General features: G+C 45.4%; 1 protein-coding gene across 2 annotated transcripts in view; it reads left to right on the plus strand.

The window, feature by feature from the left end:
* The first annotated feature begins 16526 nt into the window (after window positions 1–16526).
* LOC144169107 (acetylcholinesterase-like) overlaps window positions 16527–21277 on the plus strand; it is a 63258-nt gene continuing 58507 nt past the window's right edge. Inside the window, exon 1 of one of the 2 annotated variants that reach the window (XM_077698127.1) lies at window positions 16527–16572. Coding sequence is in view for 1 of the 2 variants with exons in the window: in XM_077698126.1 (XP_077554252.1) it covers window positions 19642–19680 (39 nt within the window). In the remaining variant the exon portion in view is untranslated. Of the gene's footprint in view, window positions 16573–19570; window positions 19681–21277 lie in introns of those variants that run through there. The other variant, XM_077698126.1, reaches the window with a different exon arrangement.

The following is a 21277-nucleotide window of genomic DNA, read 5'->3' on the forward strand; positions in this document are numbered from 1 at the left end:
GGAAAGAGCTTCGGAGGGTACCTCTAGTGGAGCTGGTAAAGTGGTGATGGGCGAGGCTTCAACGGTGAAGAGGAAGCGCAAGACGAGATCAACAGAAGCTCCAGCTTGATTTGGACCTACGCTGTATTACAAAGTTTAAATATATTCCATAATGGTTACCCTATTTTCCTAACTAGGCGACGCAGTTATCGCAAATAAACAAACATCATACTGACTTAACGAGCGGCGAATCCATGGTGTCCACTAGCTACTTACCCTTCAGCTCGAGGTAGGTAATCTTTGGGTTGCTAAACAATAAGCCGTCTCAATGTGGTCTGGGACTCCGCAATATGAGGACGCTCGAGCATGTAAACCTGTTTTTCATTCCATCGGTGAAAAATCACAAAAGTCAAAACTGACTTCCTCGGCTACAGACACGTTGCATAGTCGGCCATGGCTTGGAGACGTAAAAGCTACCGATGACAGCGTTCGCAGTCTAGACCGCACTGGGCCCTCCCTTCCATTTTGTGACGCAATGGATACGTAACCAAAAATGAGAGGGAAGCAAGTGAGAGAAAGGCCAGCTTTATTTCCTTATTTCTCAGCAATTACGCATTGTTGCTCGCCGAACAAAAGCCGAGAAAGATACAAAAAATGACTTTTTAGTGGAAACGAAATTTATTTCCGCCTTTAGTGTCCCTTAAGGATGGTGAGAACGCATCCTCCGCTCCCCCCCAAATAACCGTAACCGGCCCAACAGAATGGCAATCTTCCTGGGAATGCTTTTCAAGAAGATGATGGTTGACAAGGGCTCGATACGGCGATACCATTCTCGATTCTTTCTTTACTTGGCTTCTCCCAGTGGCGGCTTCATTCTTGCTTCGAAGAGGTAAGAGGGCGGCCGAAGAGGCGCAAAATTCACTCAGTGGGACTCACCTGTAGAGGTCCCAGGTACGATTACAGGTTTCAGCACCAAATTTGCTCTTGAAGTTATCGCGAGTCGTACACCCCGAGCCCTAGCAATAGCAACCGCGTCTTCGGTCGGACAGCTCTGATGGTGTTGTGCCGCCCTACTACGCCCGTCTACAAGTCGTCTTCATTTTCAAGAATAATAAATAAGGAACTTGTAAACATCTTAGAATATAGTAGTCTTTTCAACAGCTGCCAGGCCGGCTTCATGGATGGCCAATCTGGAAAAGATGTACTTGTTACATTAGAATCATATTTAAAAAGTGCCTTCATACAAAAACAGCACTGTATGACAGCAGTTTTTTTAGATCGAGAAGATTTATAACCCGGTATGGCGCTAGGGAGTACTTAGAGACGCGAAGTCATTCGGTGTTTTGAGCGACATGCCAAACACTTCTGGCAGTTCATGTCAAGGAGAACATTTAGTGTAATAGTTGGTAGGGCACTCTGTAATGTGCACGTTGAAGAAAATGGCGTGCCCCAAGGGGTGTCGTAAGCTTCACGTTATTTATCGTACAATTGAACTCCCTTGGAAAGAGACTGCCACCATCAATTTCTTTTTCAATGTACGTGGACGACTTCCAAATTTTCCTTAAATAATGTAACATAGCAATTTGTGGAGCTAGGCGTCAACATACCAAACGCGGTTTAAACTGAACCCTAAAAAAGTTATTGTATCGTTCTTTCAGGAAGTGTGGGATCAAGCCAGATCCTGACAGGAGGCTTCACGGTATCTCGATTCCTGTAAAAACAGAATAAGAAATTCTTAGGGTAGTGTTTTACAAAAAGGTAACATTTATTACACACATTAAACTACCTCAACTGAAATGCCCAAGAACAATCAACGTTTGCATGACTTTGTCAAGTTATTCCAAGAATACAGGCTAACACTTTATGCTTCGCGTTTTTACGGCATTGTTGATTCGTGCATGGGCAATGGCAGTGGGGATTATGGGTCCGCGCCTCAAAATACAATAAAAATATCAGACGTGGTACTCCACCTGTGGCACCGTCCTCCATGTGGAGCTTTAAGGATAAAGCCATTTGGAAGCCTTCATGGTTAGTATGAGAGGTGGAGCCTAGAACACCACTTACGCCCATGAATTTGCCTCATGCTTTCAAAACCTCATGAATGTCTCATGTTCCTTTAAAATCTGCCATTTGCGATACATTCATGTCCCGGCTTTTCTAAAATCATTGTAGCGGAAGCCGCTGGGCACCCCAGTGCAAGCGGCTCCCGCGACACGGGGCTTTTCCTTTCTCTCCGGTCGGCCACCGGATTGACGAAAGTGTGCATTTGTGGAAGATGCGTATTGTGTATTTCGCCAATACGCGTCTTCCACAAAGACGCACTGTCGTCAAGCCGGCCAAACGAAGCGTTCTGCTATCAGCTGCTGGGTGGCGCGGACACCTGAGTGGCTGATGGAGTGGAAAGTGTTGAATACCACTCGGCGAAAATTCAGTGGGACTAAAGGTCGTGAGGTAGCCTGAAAGGTATCGCAGGTTATCGTGCCCTGGACGTAGGGAAGTGCCACCCCCGAAAGCACGAGTGAAGATCCCCCACCTTTCAGTCTCGTCAACTCAGTGTCCTTCCGCCGAGTCGCGGCCATCGCCTCGAAGTCCAGGACTTTTGTGCCGGAAGCATTGACGCGAAAAAAGCCGCCGGCTTCTTCCTTTTCGACCCCGCGAACGTGGCGGATGTCTGTAGAAAACTTAGAGATGAATGAGAGCTGACGAATTTCCCGTTCTGAGTAGGAAGAACTGTTGTGGAATACGTAGGTGCGGGGTTTGTGATCTGTCAAGATGTAGAACTCACAACCTTCGAGAAAGTTGCGGAAATGCTTAATGGAACAATAGATTGCCAGCACTTCCCTACCAAACGTACTGTGCTGTACTTCTGCAGGCTTCAGGCGTTTCGAAAAGAAGCCCAGTGTCCTTCACTGTGCACCCCCCTGTTGCTGCAGCACTGATCCGACCGATGTGGAATAGGCGTCCACCGTGAGGCGTGTAGGAGCATCACGCGGTGGATAAATGAAAAGGGTAGCCGCGGCCAGTTCGTCCTTAGTTTTCTGGAAAGCGTTCTGGTGTTCGTCAGACCAACAAAATTCTGGGGCCTTTTGGTCGTCTTGGCGAAGCAGGTCGGTCAACGGCTGGAGTACTTGAGCACAAGGCGGAATGAACCACCGGTGGAAGTTTAAGAGCCCGAGGAACTCTCCCAGCTTGCGGAGAGATGTTCGAGCAGGAAACGTCTTGACGGATTCCGACATTCCGGGCTGCTATATTATAAATCTATTTCCCCTCGCCATTTTCACAGATTAAAAAACAATCATGTGACCTCGAGGTCTCTATTCTAGACACTTTTATGACTTTATTTACCAATTTTTCGCCACCATGGCAGGTCCTGCCTTTTTGATGGGACATGTCTCGAATAAAAAATAAAATTTAGGGACGAAAAGTTCGATTTTGCAGCACTTCTTGTATTTGCAGTATAAATATTGACACGCAGAATTTTGGAGTGATGTATCGAAAAGTCCACTACGGTGTCCTGTCCTGTCCATTGACAAAGCTTTACGGCTGCGGAGCCATTAGCGCGCACACCACAGTTTTTTCAGCAGAGGCGTGTGGGATTTTACTCATTGTACACACTGAATACTTATTGTAGATTGTACATCACAGTCTATAATCTATACACATTCCTTGAGAATTTGGCGCACATTGTCATCTCAGAAGCCCTGCCAAACCTGATATTCAATTTCGTTTTCAAAACCATCATGCCTGTGTACTCCCAAAACATGAACTGGTTCTTATGCTGGGTTCCGGGCTACCAACGAGGTCACTAATGAATGGCCTGCTGCTGCTGCAATTACGAACGCAGGGGACATAACCACATTAACCTACCCTTACCTCAAGCCCCACATCAGGCAACACTTTTGTGAAACATGGTATACACAGTGGAGTAAACAGACATACACCAAAGTACACGTAATACGACCGGACTTGGGAAGATACGCCACCAGCTGGCACGAGATTCATTAAAATTGTCTCATCAAGGTAGCCGATCGGTCACACACATGCAACACATTCATATGTGCTCACAGGAACGTCCCCACCGTGGTGCAGCGGTGGCGCAGATTACCCATCCGTAATATAGGGATAGACAGAGGCTGGCAGGTAGAAAGCCCTTTATTACAGAAGAAACCACACACCACAACTAAAACGCAAAGATTTCCCACAACTATATACGCAACATAATCCACCCCACCCATCGTCATTTGGCTGACAATCCCATGTTTCCCAGAAGGCGTGCATTTACGCACTTATCAGTGCTTCCTTATTTCATACCACTTATTGGCTGTTACAGTCTACAAAGTTTTCAGCCGTACTGTATTACTGCAGATGCTACAACCACCCTCATTTTCACACCTTCTACGACAAGCCAACACCAGCATGGCCCCTTTAGCGAAAACGTGTGCAGCTACATGTACACTGTAGCGCTATTTATAACCAGCTGCTTGTAGATAGCTTCAGCAGTGGAATTGAATGCCATTTCTGCATGTCTGCATCAGGCAACCCTGTAATCCAACTTTGTGAATGTCACAGAGAAAGCTGATTGAATTGCTTTTATTTTCTTATATTTTCACTCAATAAATATTTCCTACTACTCAGTGCTGGAACATAGACTCCGAAGGTTACTTTTTTTTTTTTTATGTGCGGGCCCTTGAAGTGACCGAGCAGGCATCAAAAGCCATAAACAACGTCTGCATTTTTGTGCAAAATTCCAGCTTTGCATTTTTTCGGATATGTCTCGAAGAAAAACTACTTGTCTCTGGATGTTCTTGTTTACGACACGTTTGAGGCCTTTGCCTCTGGTACACAAAAAGCTTTCAATTGACAGTGGAGTCGTGGCCTTTGAAACTCTCGGCAGAGTTCCAGTCACGGCTAAAAGGTTGGCAACTCAGTGTCTTTCACTGTGCACCATGTAAAAGGTGCAATTCGCAGTTGACACAATACAGCGCATTCAGAGGCGTTCACAACAACTGTGTAGCCTATGCTACTGCTATCACTTGCTCCAGTGATATTGCATTAAAAAGTACTTCTACGAAGAATTGTTCAGGGGCGAAATTTCTTTACTACTCAAGAGAAAGAGAACCAAGTGGCAGCAACTGGGCTTTCCAGAGACGCGCGTGATTGACGTAAAGAAAGGAGCTCCAAATTTTCATGCAATATTTCGGTGGAAGGTTCAAGCACATATGTTTGTGCGAACTTCGAGACCCACCTCTCAGTATTTATAAAGGAGCAGTGAATGAAACAATGGCCTGTCAAAGCTAAAATATGGAGGTCAAGGCTCTTCAAGTAATGGTTGACTGCAACAATCTTCACTTCCCTTTGAGCCCAGCACGAGCTGCATAAGCAACTTTATGGAGCACAAGGTATTTTTGTCACCATCACATGCTTCAAGAATGTCTTTTGTGAGGCACATGGTGTCGCACCTTTAACATCTGTAAGGTAGAATTGGTATCCAATTATCTTTTGTAATCATCGTAAGTAACCATTCCTGCACTTTAAAATTAGAGGTATGTTAGAATTGTGCAAAGATGGTGACAAACGGTACAGTACATTGATAACATAACATCGCTTCTAAAACAGACAAACCAACAAAGGGGAACAATAGCACCAAGTCCTCTGAATAGAAACTAGGTCAAGAAAAGTACTATGCATGCATGCATGGGGAAAAAAACACTACAACAAGTGGGGGCACATTTTCAGAACACTGGGCTTTTTACTGCGGAGCGGCAATACTTGCGGGGCGACGCCGACGCCATTTGTGCGGTTGTATTCTGCCTCGCGAACAGCGCGCTTGTCGATGTGAAACGTGCTTTGCGGCATGGTGTGGGCGGTGTTTTATGCAGAAATGTATTATAGCCGGGGTTGTCGTGCGTCCCTTGGCCGGCGTGCGCAGCGCGCCTGATGATGATTGTGGCATGATGCCCCTAGGGATTGGCCAACCAAACAATGCATCACGAGATAGCTTCGCGTTCAACCACCATCGTCATCTTCCCGTAGGGGAACCGCTGAAGAAGAAGAAGGAGAAGAAGACAAAGCTGCGAAGAGGAGGGCTGCGTGAGTTTTGGCTACCGTTATCCTCCTCGGCCGGCGCATCTTCCCGATCTGAACCCGCTCGAAGAGTGGCTCATCGCGCCTCGACTCCCCTTCATGAGCATCAGGCGGCTGACTCGAGGCAACGGGCAGTTTGGAATCAAGGGACAGGCGGTGAACGTGCCCATCGACGTATCGAAGGTTGTGCGGTGCCTTCCTCGCATGGTACCCGAGGACGTTGCGTTCGACGTTCACATCAAGCGGAGGCTGATGAGTCCGGCAACGTACAAGCGCGGGTTGGTGAAGCGCGGCAACATCCTGGCTTGGCTCAAGCACATGGAACACACCCGGCTGTATCGCGCCATCAACGTTCGGGTCGATTGGAGTCGGCTCGATCACTTCGATGAAGGCGGCGAACGAGAGGAACCGCAGGAAGACGACGTCGATGATGCTGACGGTGAGTTCGAAACGATTCCCGACGACTTTGACGTGAACGATCCTCTGCAGTTGGCGGTTGCGCTCAACGCGGTCTCGAAGACGCTTCTCTATAACGAAGCGGAAATGACGGGTGTGTGAAAAGAAAAAAATAAATGATTACGCTCACACTCTCGCCTCTTTCTTCGCCATTAATCGCATCACACTCATCGGTGCACCCAATGCATTTCTGCATGCTCACAATCCCCCTCGGGGAGGTACGGGGGAATTTTTTAAGTGCGAAGCACTTGTTAGTCGGGCCTACTCCTGCTTCCACCGCCGTCCTCCGTCCGCAGCCTAGCAACGGAGCTAGCTACCGTGCCTAGCAACGGCGCCGGATTTCCGACGCGTGAGGGCGCTCGCATAGCGCCTCCTCTCCCCCCTCGCCTACTCTAGTAAAGCCCCTTTACTACTCTCCAGCTCGCAACACCCTCTCTCGGCGCGCCAGCCAGGCCACTACACTATATAAAAAAAAACACCATCCGGGGCCAGGTTTTGATCCGAGGACTCTGCGGCCGCAGCGCGACGCTCTACCGACTGAGCCACGGACGCGACGCTGACATGAGTGTTAGTAACGCGCCTTATATCTTTAACGCATTCAAACTACGTCGTCAGTGGCGTGCGTTGGCGACTCAGCGGCGTTATAGCGGCTTGATAACTGCGTGGTGTACACGTGATACTACAAACCCGCTTCCAACGGCGGGTATATAGACCTGGCCTTTGCTAGGAACTGTAATGTAAGGGCTGTCCTGCAACAACCCTTAACGGTCCACTTTAGCGACCACAAGGCGGTCGTAATGATCGTCGCATACAACGACAACACAAACAAGTGCTGAAATAAATACTGTCGTTTCACTTTACTTTGCGTGTGTGTGTGTGTGTGCGTGATTACATTCCCTCTCGAACATCTCTCGAACATACACGTTAATTCACCAAGATTTCCGCAGAGGGACAAACGAGGCGTGTTAAGCCGAACGTGATCACGAGGGGGTGTTAATGTAACTAACGGGCAAAATGCCACCAAACTTCAACAAACTCCCCCTCATAGCATCACCCCGTGCTTCGCACTTCCTCATACTCCCCTTCGGGGAAATGCGGGGGAATTTTTTTCTCCGTGATTCATGAATTTTGCGAATTTCTTGTTGTAAGAAGTAGCCAGAATTTTTGTTGCTGTGAAATTCCAGACTGCACTGCCCATACTTCCTACAACCGCAGACCCGAAATGGATTGTGTCGTCCACACCTGTAAAACCGTACAAATGGAGTTGGAGCCACTGTGCAGGTAGTGCCGCCATGCGGTCGAGGAAACCGTGCGTACACCTTATAGGTGTGCTGCCAGTGCTTGTGAGAAATGGGCTGTCATTATGACCTTAGTGCTCACAGCGTCAGACCCCAAACCAGCACAAGGTCTCTTCCTCTATGTCAGACACAAAGGTCTGGTATGAGGAATGAAATGAGCTCAAGAAATAAGCAGCAAACCGTTTCAGCTTCATTCCATCCCTTAGTAAGAAGTACTTACTGCAGACACACGCACACAACAGGTTCTTTGACGAGTACATCAGCACCTCATTTAGCTGGAAAACCCAGTTCCTGCGTTGTGTCTGATAGATTAACGCTAACTAAACAAAGGACACACCTGCACACGTATACTAAAAAGCACGTGCGTGTTTATCGGAATTTTATAGCCAGCATATCCTGCTTGAAAAAGGTACTTTTCTATTCAAGGAACAAAGATTTATTTCTACACCCATCGTATGGCTTTGAAACATACATCACTGCCTGCAAGCTTCCGACCATGAGCAGTCCCGGCCAGACGGACTGCTCACATGCACGACGGCCGTGTTCGATGGTGTTCCGCATCTGAAAGGGAGCAGTCTATCTTAACTTTACACTGCCGGCCAAACCACGTCCGCTCACTGGCCATGCAGAGTCACTATTAGTGACCCTTACTAGTCAGTGAGCGGAAGCAGTTTACATGTTGAGTAAACATCAAGCACACTGCTCTCACACGAGTTGGTAATATTAACTATACCGACCGGCTGCCATTATGAGACGATTAGACTGCTACTGGAAGGGCCGCTTGCCGAGCGTTCAAGTCGTGGTCATATTCTGTTCCGGTACTCTTTGTTCCGCGTAAACAAGCAAACATGTACTTAAGCAGCTTGCATTCTCACAAACTACGCGTCTCTAACTGAAAAATGGCCGCAATTAAAATGAACAGTATCCTAGACTTTATTTACGTGCTCGCTTCAGGCTACCGCGAAATAAGACAATGCAATATGCTTGCCTTTCAATGTATCCCTTCCCCCTCGGTACCTCCTAGTCCAAAGGTTCACGCTATCCACACAACGCAACAAGACGTTACTTAAATTTCTAGCAAAATAACGTCCAAGGAGAATCGCGCGCACTAGCAACGCTGCGGCGCTCCAGTGATCGAATCAAGAAGGAAATATGAAATGCGTAGACGAGAAAACATTGCACGAAACAAAGGGCAAAAGCGGCAGGGCGACCACTCCAGGACATAATCAAGTAATTACTCGGTAAATATGGATACGTACCTGAACGTTTCAAGACAACTAACATCTCCGCGGGCCGTTGCAACTTGCAGCGCGGAAAAAGAAAAATAACAGGGAGGGCGGCGCCACCCATTGTGGCGAGATGATGCTGCAGAAGCCTCCGTCGTAGCCAACCGCAAGTGGTACAATACTTCCAACCGTTTATTATAACTATCGGTAATATACATTCAAATAATGCAATAATAAATAATTTCTGCATTGTAAAATAAACTTTTTTTACTCACAAACTTCAACTTCGGGCTGCTTCTTGCGGTTTGTCTAGAGTTTTACTGGACGCCACTATAACAGCAACCTATAACGATGTCCGTCCGCTTGTCCTATGTTGCGCAATGTTGGGTGTGCCACTTTCTCGCCCGCTCTCCGCACCGTTTTTTAGCATTAACAAAGTCGTGACTGTTCCACCCTGAGTGTGTGGATGACCATTGGAAGTGTAAAGTGGTTTTCACTTAGTTATGATGAACACTATATCAATTCGGGTACGCAGCAAGATTGATTTGGCCGGATTGGTGTGGCGTCGCAAAACAAATGTCTCAAACATAAAACGCGCGACCACTTTCTTTCGGTCGCGTTTTAGTCACTGACTGCGACCATAGAGGTAGTGTCATCGGATCTAAAGTCCAGGCCAAGGGCAGTCGGAGGACTAGTCCCCCGCATTTCCACAGGGTTCTGATGCGACAACATTAAAGGGGTCCTGAAATACCTTCCGCCGATGCGTGGATGTACGTGTAACCAAATAAAGCAATGTATTAGCAATCTCCTCCCGCAAGAATTTTGTTGAAGCGATGAGTATTAGCTGAGAAATCGTAAATCAAAACCGCGCATTATCGTCGCGCCACGTTTCCTCCTCCTTTCAACTTACTCTCCGCTATTGACGGCGAGCAAGCCTTCCCTCCCATGATGCTGCGCTCCTCGGCGGTGACGTACTTCCGCTATTGCGCTACTCACACAGCCGTCTGCTACGGGCAAGCTTTGTTGACACCATGAAGCCCGCACTCCGCTCAAGGCTGGAAAAGCGAACGAAAAATCTGGTCCCATGTGTGCGGCGGCCTGGCCTTGCCCTTTCGCGGTGTACGTTGCTGCAGAACTTTGCTATCTGCGGCACGCGACTTTTTATCGGCGGCGAACTCGCAGCCGCACGGGGAGGATCCTGCGCTCGCTCCCTTGGATGCACAGCGCACTGTTTATCCAAAAAGCGCCGTATGAGATGTGGCCCCGCTGATGCCGGGTCTTCTTTTGTGGCGGTGGTAATTCCAGCCGGCGGCATGTTAAAAAGACATTTTAAAGCGATACATAACCCGTGCACAAAACGCCAGTTCAGCTTGGGGCGACGCGTGGTGGAGAGCGGCAACGTTGGCAAAACATGCTCCGCCGCGGCTCTGAGCTTTCTAGCGCTGGAGCGAGCACCATTTCTTTGGCAATATCAAACGTCGGTTGCCCTGGCAACAAGGCACAAACCGCTCTGGAAGTCAGTTACGGTTGCGTGATCCCGGTTCAGCTTGGGGCCCCACCTCGCGGCATATGGGCACTGCAGGCAGACTACTCACTCCCATTTGGAAGTGCGAGATGCGTTTGGCATTACAGGAGGCGATGGTGTGTGTGTTGTGGACACCTTTGTTTCGCGATGAAATGCGACGTTGTGCTTCTGCGGGTGGTTAGTGTTTCCCATGGTCTGGATTATCTTTCTCTAGCGGCGTACGACTCTACCTCGCATGGGGTATGTGCAGTGCGCGTGGCTAAAAGCCATTTCGGCTTGTGCGCCAGAGTTAAGTGACTTGCTGTTCGTCCCCGCAAACCGCGCGCGAGGTGAGTGCCGAATTTACGAGTGGCAGGAGGAGGCAACCCATCGTCTGTCAATCGCGGTTCGGACTTGCAACGCATGTTGTGACGTTGTGTTCGTTCAAAACGCTTCTCTGGATTGTTTGGAAGTTGAATAAAATGTATGCGTCAAACCCGGGAATTCGGCTCAGGGCGTTCTCAGCGATTGCAAGAAAGAAGTGCCACGGGGCTTCAACGCTTTCTTTATGGAACGTACTCAAGTAAGAGAATATCCATGTCGTGTTATGGCCCTGTTGCATTCAATACAAATAGTTAAGAGTTTGTTTACACTTGTTTCGTTTGTCGTAAAATGTCCAAGCACTCCGGCACTCCGCTGGCAGATCAGCCGGCGAGCCGACGCTGAGCAGACGACTCATCTCTTTGCCGGAAGTGCGTGAAAAAGCCGCCCAATAGCAGGATGTCTAGCTCATGACGAACATCTGGGAATTGATGACGTAGACATGAGAAGATGGCGGCGTCCAAAAACACGAAGGGAAGGGTGAGAAAAAAGCGACAAACTCTGCAACAAAAGTGTGAGCTTTCCGCTGCGCGTAAAAGAGTAATACTTGGCACAGATGATGTTGACGACGCAATCTAACGATTGCGCTAGTCAATTTAGTGTGCTCAAAACGCCTTTCAGGGCCCCTTTAATACCTGAGGTTCAGTGCTTCCGCCAAGCGTTATAGAAGGACTTCATCCACTTGACGTTCGACACGATTGGTTTCGCGGTCCGCCTCCGCATTTCGGTTTCCAATTGTTTGGATCCGTCTGCCACGCATTGCGCTTCGTTTCAATTTTAACATTTCAGGAAGCATGTGCTTATTGCAAACAGAAAAGCACATTTTGATGCCCATTAATTAATCTGTTCAAAACTGTGTAAGCTAAATTGTGGCCTCCATCGGCTTTGTAGCTTCTGCAGGTCCTCACAATTGTTTAGTATTCTGGCAATTGTTTATTAAAAGCATAGGCAATTTTCTTCTTGGTAAACTGAGAACCTTAATCCTCCGAATAAGTCTTTACATTAGCTGAGTTTAGAGCGTGTTTTGATACAGGTGTAAGGGCATATTTTTGTTAAAAATTGATGCACTTTACCTTGCAAGGTAAATCCATAACAAAAATGTAACTTTTGTATGAATTATCTAAAGTGTTCATTATATTTCCTTGTTTTAAACAGGTGAAATGTTTCATTTCTGCTTGTTTTTATTGGTAAAGGAATATTTAAACTTGCAAGTTGTAAATTTCACATCAAAATCTAATGTGTTAGTTTTACTAATTTACTCTAATTAGGAAAAATATTCCTTCATGTTTTTTTCTTCATTGGGGTAAATAGGTTTTCAGCCTTCAAATGCTAACTCTTTACGCCAATAATCAAATTGAAATTGCATGCACTTGCATTAGAATATTAATGTGTCGTGCACTTTTGGTAATATATTTATGCAGTCTTCTGGTTTTTATTTGCAAACCTTGGGGATTGGAAGCCTGTGCAGAGGCAGTATCTCATTGTCTGCTTTGATGCAAGCCAGACGCTCGTAATCTCCGGTCTTTTTAGCTGCCCCCGTGTTTCCCAATTAACCGCTACCTGCAGTTGTGTTTCTCCGCAGTGCACTTCGACATGGAACGAAATCGCTCAATAGCGGCCCTGTACGAGCTCAAACTGGTCTTCTCTGACCCCTGTATGGCCGCCGATACAGACCCGTCTGCCGAACCACACCCGTTCGTGCTCGAACAGGTCTGGATTGCGTCTGTATAAGGAGCCAAGGAGGTTAGGCCTTTATGATTGTCAGACAGGGCCCGGTTAGACATGTATGATCGAGAGACAGGGCCCGGTTAGACCTGTATGATCCTGACTGTTCGATTCTGTGTAATTATCAAACTGGTCTGATTTGAACCCCTTTAACCTGTACGGCCGCCAGACAGGTCCGTTACAAACCCGTTTGATTTTGAACAATATTTTTCACTGGGGGCGCCACTTGACGCAAACCGCCTGAAGAGAAAGAGTTGAGGCTGGTAAATTTGAGTGCACGAAATATTGTCAATAAAGCTGAACAGCTTGAGGCTATCACCTTGGCTAATAACCCATATGTGTAATCATTACCGAAACCTGGATGCGAGGTGAAATTTCGGATGATGACGTTTTCCCCCCAACGTATCGCGTTTTCCGACGAGATAGGCCATCAAGGGAGAGAGGCGTCGCTGTCTTAGTCAAAGGAGACATTGTTGCTCATTTCCTCAGTCAAATCGACAATCAGAAAGCATTTCAATAAAACTATCTTGGTTCAGAAGATCGTTTATGCTATTCCCAGTTTTTCGCCCTCCTGACTCACCGCCTCAGTTCTTAAGTGATCTCGGCAACCACATGTTAACGTTCAAAGAAGAAAACATTTCTTGTGGGCGATTTCAATCTACCGGAAATTCATTGAAATCGTCCTTCCCCGACCCCGTTCATTGCACAAGCTCCTCACATTTGCTTGATATGTTGCTAACCCACAATTTGCACCAATTAGTACAACAATCTACACGTATCCAGGGTGCTTCTTTGTCAATTCTTGATCTTGTGTTCGTCAGACAATCAATTGAAACTTTTAGTGTGTCTGTGGAACGTGGCCTATCAGACCTGACATGGTTGTGATTTCTTTTCCTGTGAGCGCTAAGTATGAAACGCCTCATATGAAAAAAAATGTTGTAAAAGATTTCTCGTGTGCCAGGGATGAAAGCACGCTTGACTATATCGAAATTTGTCCGAGTGAATTTAATGGCTCCCATACTGCCGGCTTATGGACGAGCCTTAAGGAAATCTGTACGTATTGCCTCAATAACTTTATACCAAACAAAGTTAAGAAAACTCGTAAAAACAATCCCTGGATGCGAAAAGAGAAGTCAAGCGTTTGAAGCGTAAAGCTGCCTGTCATAGTATTATCAGTGTGGCGAAGTCTAACATCAAAGATGCCGTGGTGTGCGCAACGTGACGTTATTTTTAACAGACCCTGCCAGACTTTATTCGCTCCGCTCCGTATAAATTGTGTACTTTCCTACGAAAAAAGAAAAAAAAAACGATTCAACGAATCTTACATGAGGGCGTCGACATCACTGATAAGCATAGCATTGCAGACGAGTTCAATAGGTATTTTCACAGCGTTTTTCTTAAATCTCATGATGCACTGCCTTGCTCCGTATTACCACCGCAAAGTGAAGCAGATATTGTGTCACAGCCTGGCGTATATTTCATGTTGTTTACCCTAAAACGAAAGCGTCAACCGGTCCAGACCGCATTCCGAATATTTGTTTGCGCCGTATACTGAAATTATATTGGATTTTTTAGTAAATATTTTTCGAGCATCTCCTTTGTCCTGAGGATTGGAAATTAGCCGGCGTAGTTCCAGTATTTAAAAAAGGCGATGAGACGATGTTTACTAATTACCGTCCAATCTCCCTGACTTCGTTTGTAAACTTCTCGAACACATTATAGCTGTTTACATTATAAACGTTTTAAACAGAAACAACTTGTTATGTGACTGTCAACACTGCTTCAAAAAATGATTTTCCACGGTCACGAAACTCACTTCTATTGTTGATGACTTTGCTAGCGTTCTTGATAAAAAACGGGTCAGGTAGATGTTATTTTTCTAGATTTCCGGAAAGCTTTTGATTTAGTTTCTCGTGTTCATTTAGTGCACAAGTTTAAAGTAATTTGTCTTCCAGCATTTGTAACTATTTGTAACCGTTACAATGATAGAGCGTAAATCCGTCCGATTCATTTTTCCAAATATCGTCCCAGTGACTCACCGACACGATTAATGAAAGCGCATGGCATTCCAACACTTCGAGCACGCAATCAAATTCAAAGGTTGAAATTTCTATTCTTCCTTAAAAATAAACTTTCTCTTAAACTTAGGAATTCCTTCAGTCACTAACTGCACGACAAACATGGCCTGACTCGGTACAGCGTTCTAAATAGCATTTTTAAGTTTACGTTTTTCCCGCGCACAATTACAGATTGGAGTAAATTACCTGAATCGATTTTTTGTCTGTTATATAACTGACAAGGCGTCGGTCACGCTTTCAATGTAGTTTTGAAACCTATCACAAAACCATTTTGTCAATCATTTATACCCTGTTCGATTTAATGGGAACCACGTTCCTGCCAAAATTGTAGCGATCAATGATACCAGTTTTTAGGGGTCTTAGGTAATTCTGTGTATTGAATTTCTGTGGGAACAAAGTGGATCGTCTATTGTATTTATACTCTAACGAGAAGGAAAAGAAGTCAGAGCAGCGTACTGATATTTTCACCCACCACCAATCATGACGAACGTGTGGGGAGAAGGCATCTTGGAGCAGACTAGTGTAGCCGATTGTGACTAGATTGTCTCATCACGTGAATTCACCGCTTCACAATCAAGCACTTTCCGTTCATCTTTGTTCTTCTGCAGCGTAATATCTTTGGTAGTAGGTGCGTAACCATCCTCATCCTGGTTCCAAGTTCTCAACGTTTCATCCCCGGCGCAGTCGACAAGGGCACGCGGGTCGTGTCGGGGATCCCCAGGCTTGCCGCGACTATACTCGCCAACGTACTTCATCGCATGTCCTTCGCCTGTGGTCTCGAAACCAACAGGATAAGCTGTATCCTAAGCCGTGTTATCCGACGTGGCTCGAACAACCTTAGACGTTTCGTTGCTGCGTTTATTACAAAGCCGCTGTGGCTGGACCGGCAATCACCGCCGGCATTATCATCAGCCTTGACGGGAAGCACTCGAACACTTTTTTTTTAGCACATCGCCTAACTTTATTGCATTGGTCACTCTGTTGCGGCCTCGACTGGGAAGGTCGCCGTCAATATGAGGCCATACAATGAAAAGGAAATGAAGTGGAAGTGTCCCACTCCCTGGTGTTCAGCCACCACCGACACAAACAAAGGTATGGGCAGCATGCAGCTTGCTGGGGTGTTATGGCCGCGTGAAAATAGATCGGCTTATCTTGTAAATTCATTACTTCACCTTGTAAATACATCGCTTCACCACCACGCATGATTCATCCCAAACTTTTTCCTACCGCCACGACACAATATTGTTTGTTTGTAACTACTCCTATTTAGCACGTTCAGGGACTGAGGATAAATAAAAAAATAAATAAACAAACAAAACACAAATAAATAAATAAATAAATAAATAAATAAATAAATAAATAAATAAATAAACACAGATTCTTTAGAAAGCCTTCCTTACAGAATTGCTAAACTAAAGCTGTTCCTACACCCAAGGCAGAAATATTCCAGGTGTTTTCAAAAATCATGTGCAAACCTCATATTGAATTTAACTTAGTGCAGGCGTCACATCCTCTGCCCTGTCACTTGAATTCGCATCTTTTGAGGCGCGATTAGGAATGCTTACCTTGCATAGAAGAAATTGTGGGGAGTGCCGATGTGGATACGTAGTTGTGTTCCTTAGTGACTTTAGCTTTTAATACGACAACAGCGTGATAATTGTTATTGCTTGAGTTTTTTAAACACAAAATTGCACCTCTGCCTTCGTTGAACTTCATGTGGAAATTCCGCAGTCACAATGACATTCAAAAAGCCAGGTTCGCGATAAATAACACGAGGACTATGCGTCGCCAGTGCAGCAGCTGTAGATTCACTAAGACAGTGGTAATTTGGACTTGGGAAAGTGAGTGCTTCTTTTTCTTTCTTACAAAAAGAATGGTTGAAATAGGAAGAGCTGTGCTATCCAAATAGGGTTCGAATGGCTAAATTTTCGTCTGTTTTCGGAGTTCTTGCGGCGTCATAGATTGAATCTTGATTGTTTGCTCCAAAAAAGTAGGAACAAAATACCTTCGTTTTCTAACGATGTTCAGGCAGGCCGTTCATGGTTTTAAGGGTAAAGAAATAACACCGACATTTGCTGCATATTTCGAGCCGGCAGCGCCTTCATATTTTTGCAAATATATTTTTATACATCGACTTCTTATCCAGCTATTTTTGGTGTAGATATGTAGCGAGCAAAAAATTTATTAACTGTTTGTGCAACTTCCCGTACTATACAGGCGCAAGCCTGCGTAATATGTACAAATACTGTTAATGCCTGCATAGTAGGGAATCGGAACCAGACATTTGTAATGATAAATATAAAGATGCGAGATTTCAATAAAAGAAGCAAAACAATAATAAATACTTTTAGTTTGGGCGATGAAATATTTTAGGGACTGAAGATGCCTTTGAAAGCATTGTGACTGCTGACCAGCACCATTATAAAAATTGGAACGCTTCACTCATAGGTGGCGATGGCCATAACGCAAACTTTCACAGTTGTATACATCAATTCAAATTAAATTGCGTGGGCGATTTTAGAGTTGTTGCGGTGGGCAGTTTATTTTGCAAACACGATCAGCAGTGGCCAGTGCGTCGAGGAATCCGAGATGTAACCAGAAACGATTAATATTTCATTGCCCCTAGCGAAAACTACCAGTTCTAGGAGGCAGAGAACTTTATACACCAATCAACCACGTTTCGCCAGGCGAACGCCACACCCTTCCACAAGTCAATTCTCCAGCCGACCCAACGTGCATGGCACGGGGGCGCCAGCTTTTCCGTTACCAATTCTGCAACGGCATACCGTCGAAACACAATTCCTCTAGGAAAAATGGCGTGGTCTAAACAGCCTTATCCTGCGACTTGCAAGGGAAAGCAAGAGGAACGGAGAGTTTAGTTTCTGGTGTTTTTGCGGTGTTTAATAGCCTCTGCAGTTCCAGCCCCTGCAGTCTGACGTCCTACAAGCAGCCACAGGTTAACCGGCAAAAAACGGCTGTTGATTGTAATTAAGCCTTAGAGGGACTGTATTGAAATGTTACGTAAATGTTGCTTAATAATATTTCCTTTTTTTACTCTGCCTGACATTCCTCCCCCTTAAAAAGCGAGTTCCGGTTCGAATTTTTATTCTTTACTCAGAGATTACCCGGCATCGCCCGAAGGCGCTACAGTAGGGAGCTACAGCACCGACGCAAACAACTTCATTTTTACAGCTCACTTGCGCTTGGGACAGGTCGTTCCACTCTTTAATGCTTCTAACAAAAAAAGAATATTGCGAATGGTTCCGTCTTGCTATGCAATTCTGTTGTTGTGAAAACATGGTTAGATTTATACGAACGATAACTAGGTTCTCTACATTATTTTTTATTGTTAAATCTTGGTTTACTATTAAATGCCCTAAAAAAGAACTTTAACCGCATTTTCTTCGGTTGGAGGAAAGCTGTTCCTACCCAAGTGCGTTTTCGTATTGAGTGAAGCTATCCTACCCTCTTGTACAGTACGAAGACATACCTATCCGCCCAGTATTGAATTTCACATAGTTCATCAATCAGTGTAACATGCGTAGGATCCCATACGGCGAGGGCATAGTCTACTAAAGGTCGAAGTCACGTAAAAATGCTGTGGTTTTCAAATGTTGCCCCAAAGTTTTTTAATTATGTCGTTTAAGAATTTAGCGCCCTAACATCTCTTCCGAACAGGTTGCTTACGTGCGCATTTCATGAACAATGGGGCAAAAGCGCTACGCCTAGATAATTTTATCTATCAGTTTTTTTACAAGCTCATTGCTTAATAGGTACTTAGTCTCCGCTGGCTTCCGTTTCCATGTACAAAAAACGTGAACACATTTTATATTATTTTAATCATTTCAACAGAGAGAACCAATACTGTGTTACAAGTGAATTTGCAGTTGGGGATCCCACTTCTTATTTGGCTGTACAGAACTGTATCATCTGAAAACAGTCTGACAGGGGATGAAAAGACCCACTGAAATATCGTTGATATCAAATAAAAACAAAGGCGACCGCAATAGAGAACCCCGTGGGACTACCGACGTCACATCAACGAACTGAGAGCTGTTACCGTTCAAAAATGCATTGTCGATGCTGACACAAATAATGTTTTATCCACCCTATCACAACGATTACTGGTCGTCCCTGACAAAAATAATGTTTTATCCACCCTATCACAATAATTACTTTGCACACTATTGAAATTAAATAAACTCGTGTCTAAAACATCCTTTTTCGATCACCAAGGGCGGATTGGAACGGCATAACCAGTTTTACAGTTAACAGTTAAAACGTATATAAACAAGGATTGTTCATAAATTATATGCAGATACAGGAAATCGGTTCAGCACAGTGTCTCAAAACACGCGGAGAAATTCAATCGCGACCAATTACGCTTGTTTCATTTATTCGCTGTAATAACTTTTCGATGCTACTTACGAGAAGCTCAATCGGGTTCATTAAGGATATGTTACTGGCATGTCATGAAGGGTTCAAATCCTGTATTGGCGAAAAGGCAGATTTCAAATAATTGTTCAGGCGATTCCCGTTTCCTGTGTCATCTGTAATATTTTGGTTGTCATATACGATTTCGCTGATGACCCAGACTCAGGACCGCACCCCTTAATATATAGCCATAATGGTTCAGGGTTGGTTCTCATCTATAGTTGCTTTCTCTGAAATTAGGGTGTCTGGTCCCTTTAATACCTTTCTTGTATTCTTGCGGAATGTGGCACAATTTTTTGTAGTGATCAGTCCGCTTAGTCCGTTTGAGTTCAGCAGATACCGCTTTCTCTTGATGTTTAGCTGAAAAAGGCGAGATATGAGCCATGGCTTTCTCCTTGTTTTCAGTTTGGAAGAATTTTCACTTAGTAAATGTGCGTTAATGAGTTCAAGCAACTTTTGAGAAGCCTCCACAGTTCATGAACATCCTTCTAATCAGCCAGGCACTCCTTAAGCAGGTAAATCATCTGAGGTGTCAGTTTGGTGTACGATTGTTGGATGTGGTCTGCTGTTAAAAGTAGGCTGTTTCCTAGATTGTCGAGTGGTCGTGTAGAGCACATGTTTGATTGACACAGAAAATATTGTTGTCGCCTCATCAGCGCCGCCATTTTTTGTATTGCTCATGCTCGATTTGCGGAATCAAAATAATTGGTCTCGTCGAAAATGCGGCGCGCCCTTTAAAAAAATAAGGCTCAAGTGTTGGAATCCTGCATAAAGAGGAATAACCTTTAATTACGGAAATACAAGGTATGTTTTTGTCTACCCGAGTTCGAGGGGGCCAATTCCGATTATCTAAGGCATGTGCGGTTCTCCGAGCTCGTGACATCAGTTGCCGGTGAACATATTGTGTCAAAAGAACACGAGACTAATAGAGCCTACCGATACACTTACAGCGGAGTTTCGCTCACCATCATTGGTCGATGCGTTGTATTTATTAGGGGTTGGATATTTTACGTGCTCCTTCAACCGAAACAACCACTGTTCTACACATCCATTAGCCCAATCTTTCAATATTCCGCATTCCACGTGCACTTGTGGAACACGGCTTTGAAACGAAAGGAGGGAGAAAAGAGAGATCCAACATATAAATTAACTGCATTTCACTAGCGAAAAATAGACACGGGCGACGAAGAAGTACACAGGACAGTCGCTAGACGACAACTAAAATTTTACTTAGCGTCCGTGAAACAAAGAAAGATAACATATTACCACGACCTACCCCTACACATCCCCACACACGCCAGCCTATGTGTCACACATGCGCCCTCATAGGTAGCCCATCTCATTATGTGTAAGAGTGATTGAAGTGGAAGGCGGTAGATGACACCTTCTTTGTAGGTGACAAAACTGGTGCCATGTTTTTTTGGCGCAAGCTTGGCGTGGCTTCTCGTTTACGGCGGGGCACATCCTCATCAGCTTGCCAGGCGCGGTGGCCAGCACTTCCACGCCGCATTTTTTCCCCACTTTTTTGAGGCGGTGCGTGAGCTGATGTACGTATGGCACGGCTACGCGTCTCAACCTCTCCCGGTTGGCGACTTCTTCGCTTAAAGAGCCCTTACCGGCTTTGACCTCTTTGACGAGGCTTTCTGCGACCTAAGCCACCAACTCCAAAGGGAAGCCCGCATGCGTCAGACGGGCCACTTGAGCTTGCACACTACTAGCTACCTTGTGAGCGCACGACTTCTGGAGGGCACCGCGCAGGCAGTTCGCCGCTATGCCGCGCTTAACCACCTTGAAGTGGGCCGAAGCGTAATTCAAAATCTGCTTTTTTGAGCGCGGTTGGTACATCCAGCATATGTGCCCCTCCGTACAACAAAGCTCCACATCCAGAAACTGAATGGTTCCGTTATCAGGTTCCTCAAAAGTGAATTTCAAGCCCTTTCAACACGTCCTAAACACATCTAAAACACTGTCAATCACACCCTGAGTATCCTGAAGGCTGTCCACATCCACAAACACAATAAAATCATCAACATATCTGAAACACTTAACTATACTGTGGTTGAGGCGTGCTGTAATGCGTTTGTCACAATCGGCTAAAAAGTCTTCGCAAAG

Source organism: Haemaphysalis longicornis, unplaced genomic scaffold (assembly GCF_048455015.1).
Source record: "Haemaphysalis longicornis isolate Haplotype H1 unplaced genomic scaffold, Haemaphysalis longicornis Haplotype H1 scaffold_2, whole genome shotgun sequence".
Classification (NCBI taxonomy): Eukaryota; Metazoa; Arthropoda; class Arachnida; order Ixodida; family Ixodidae; genus Haemaphysalis; species Haemaphysalis longicornis.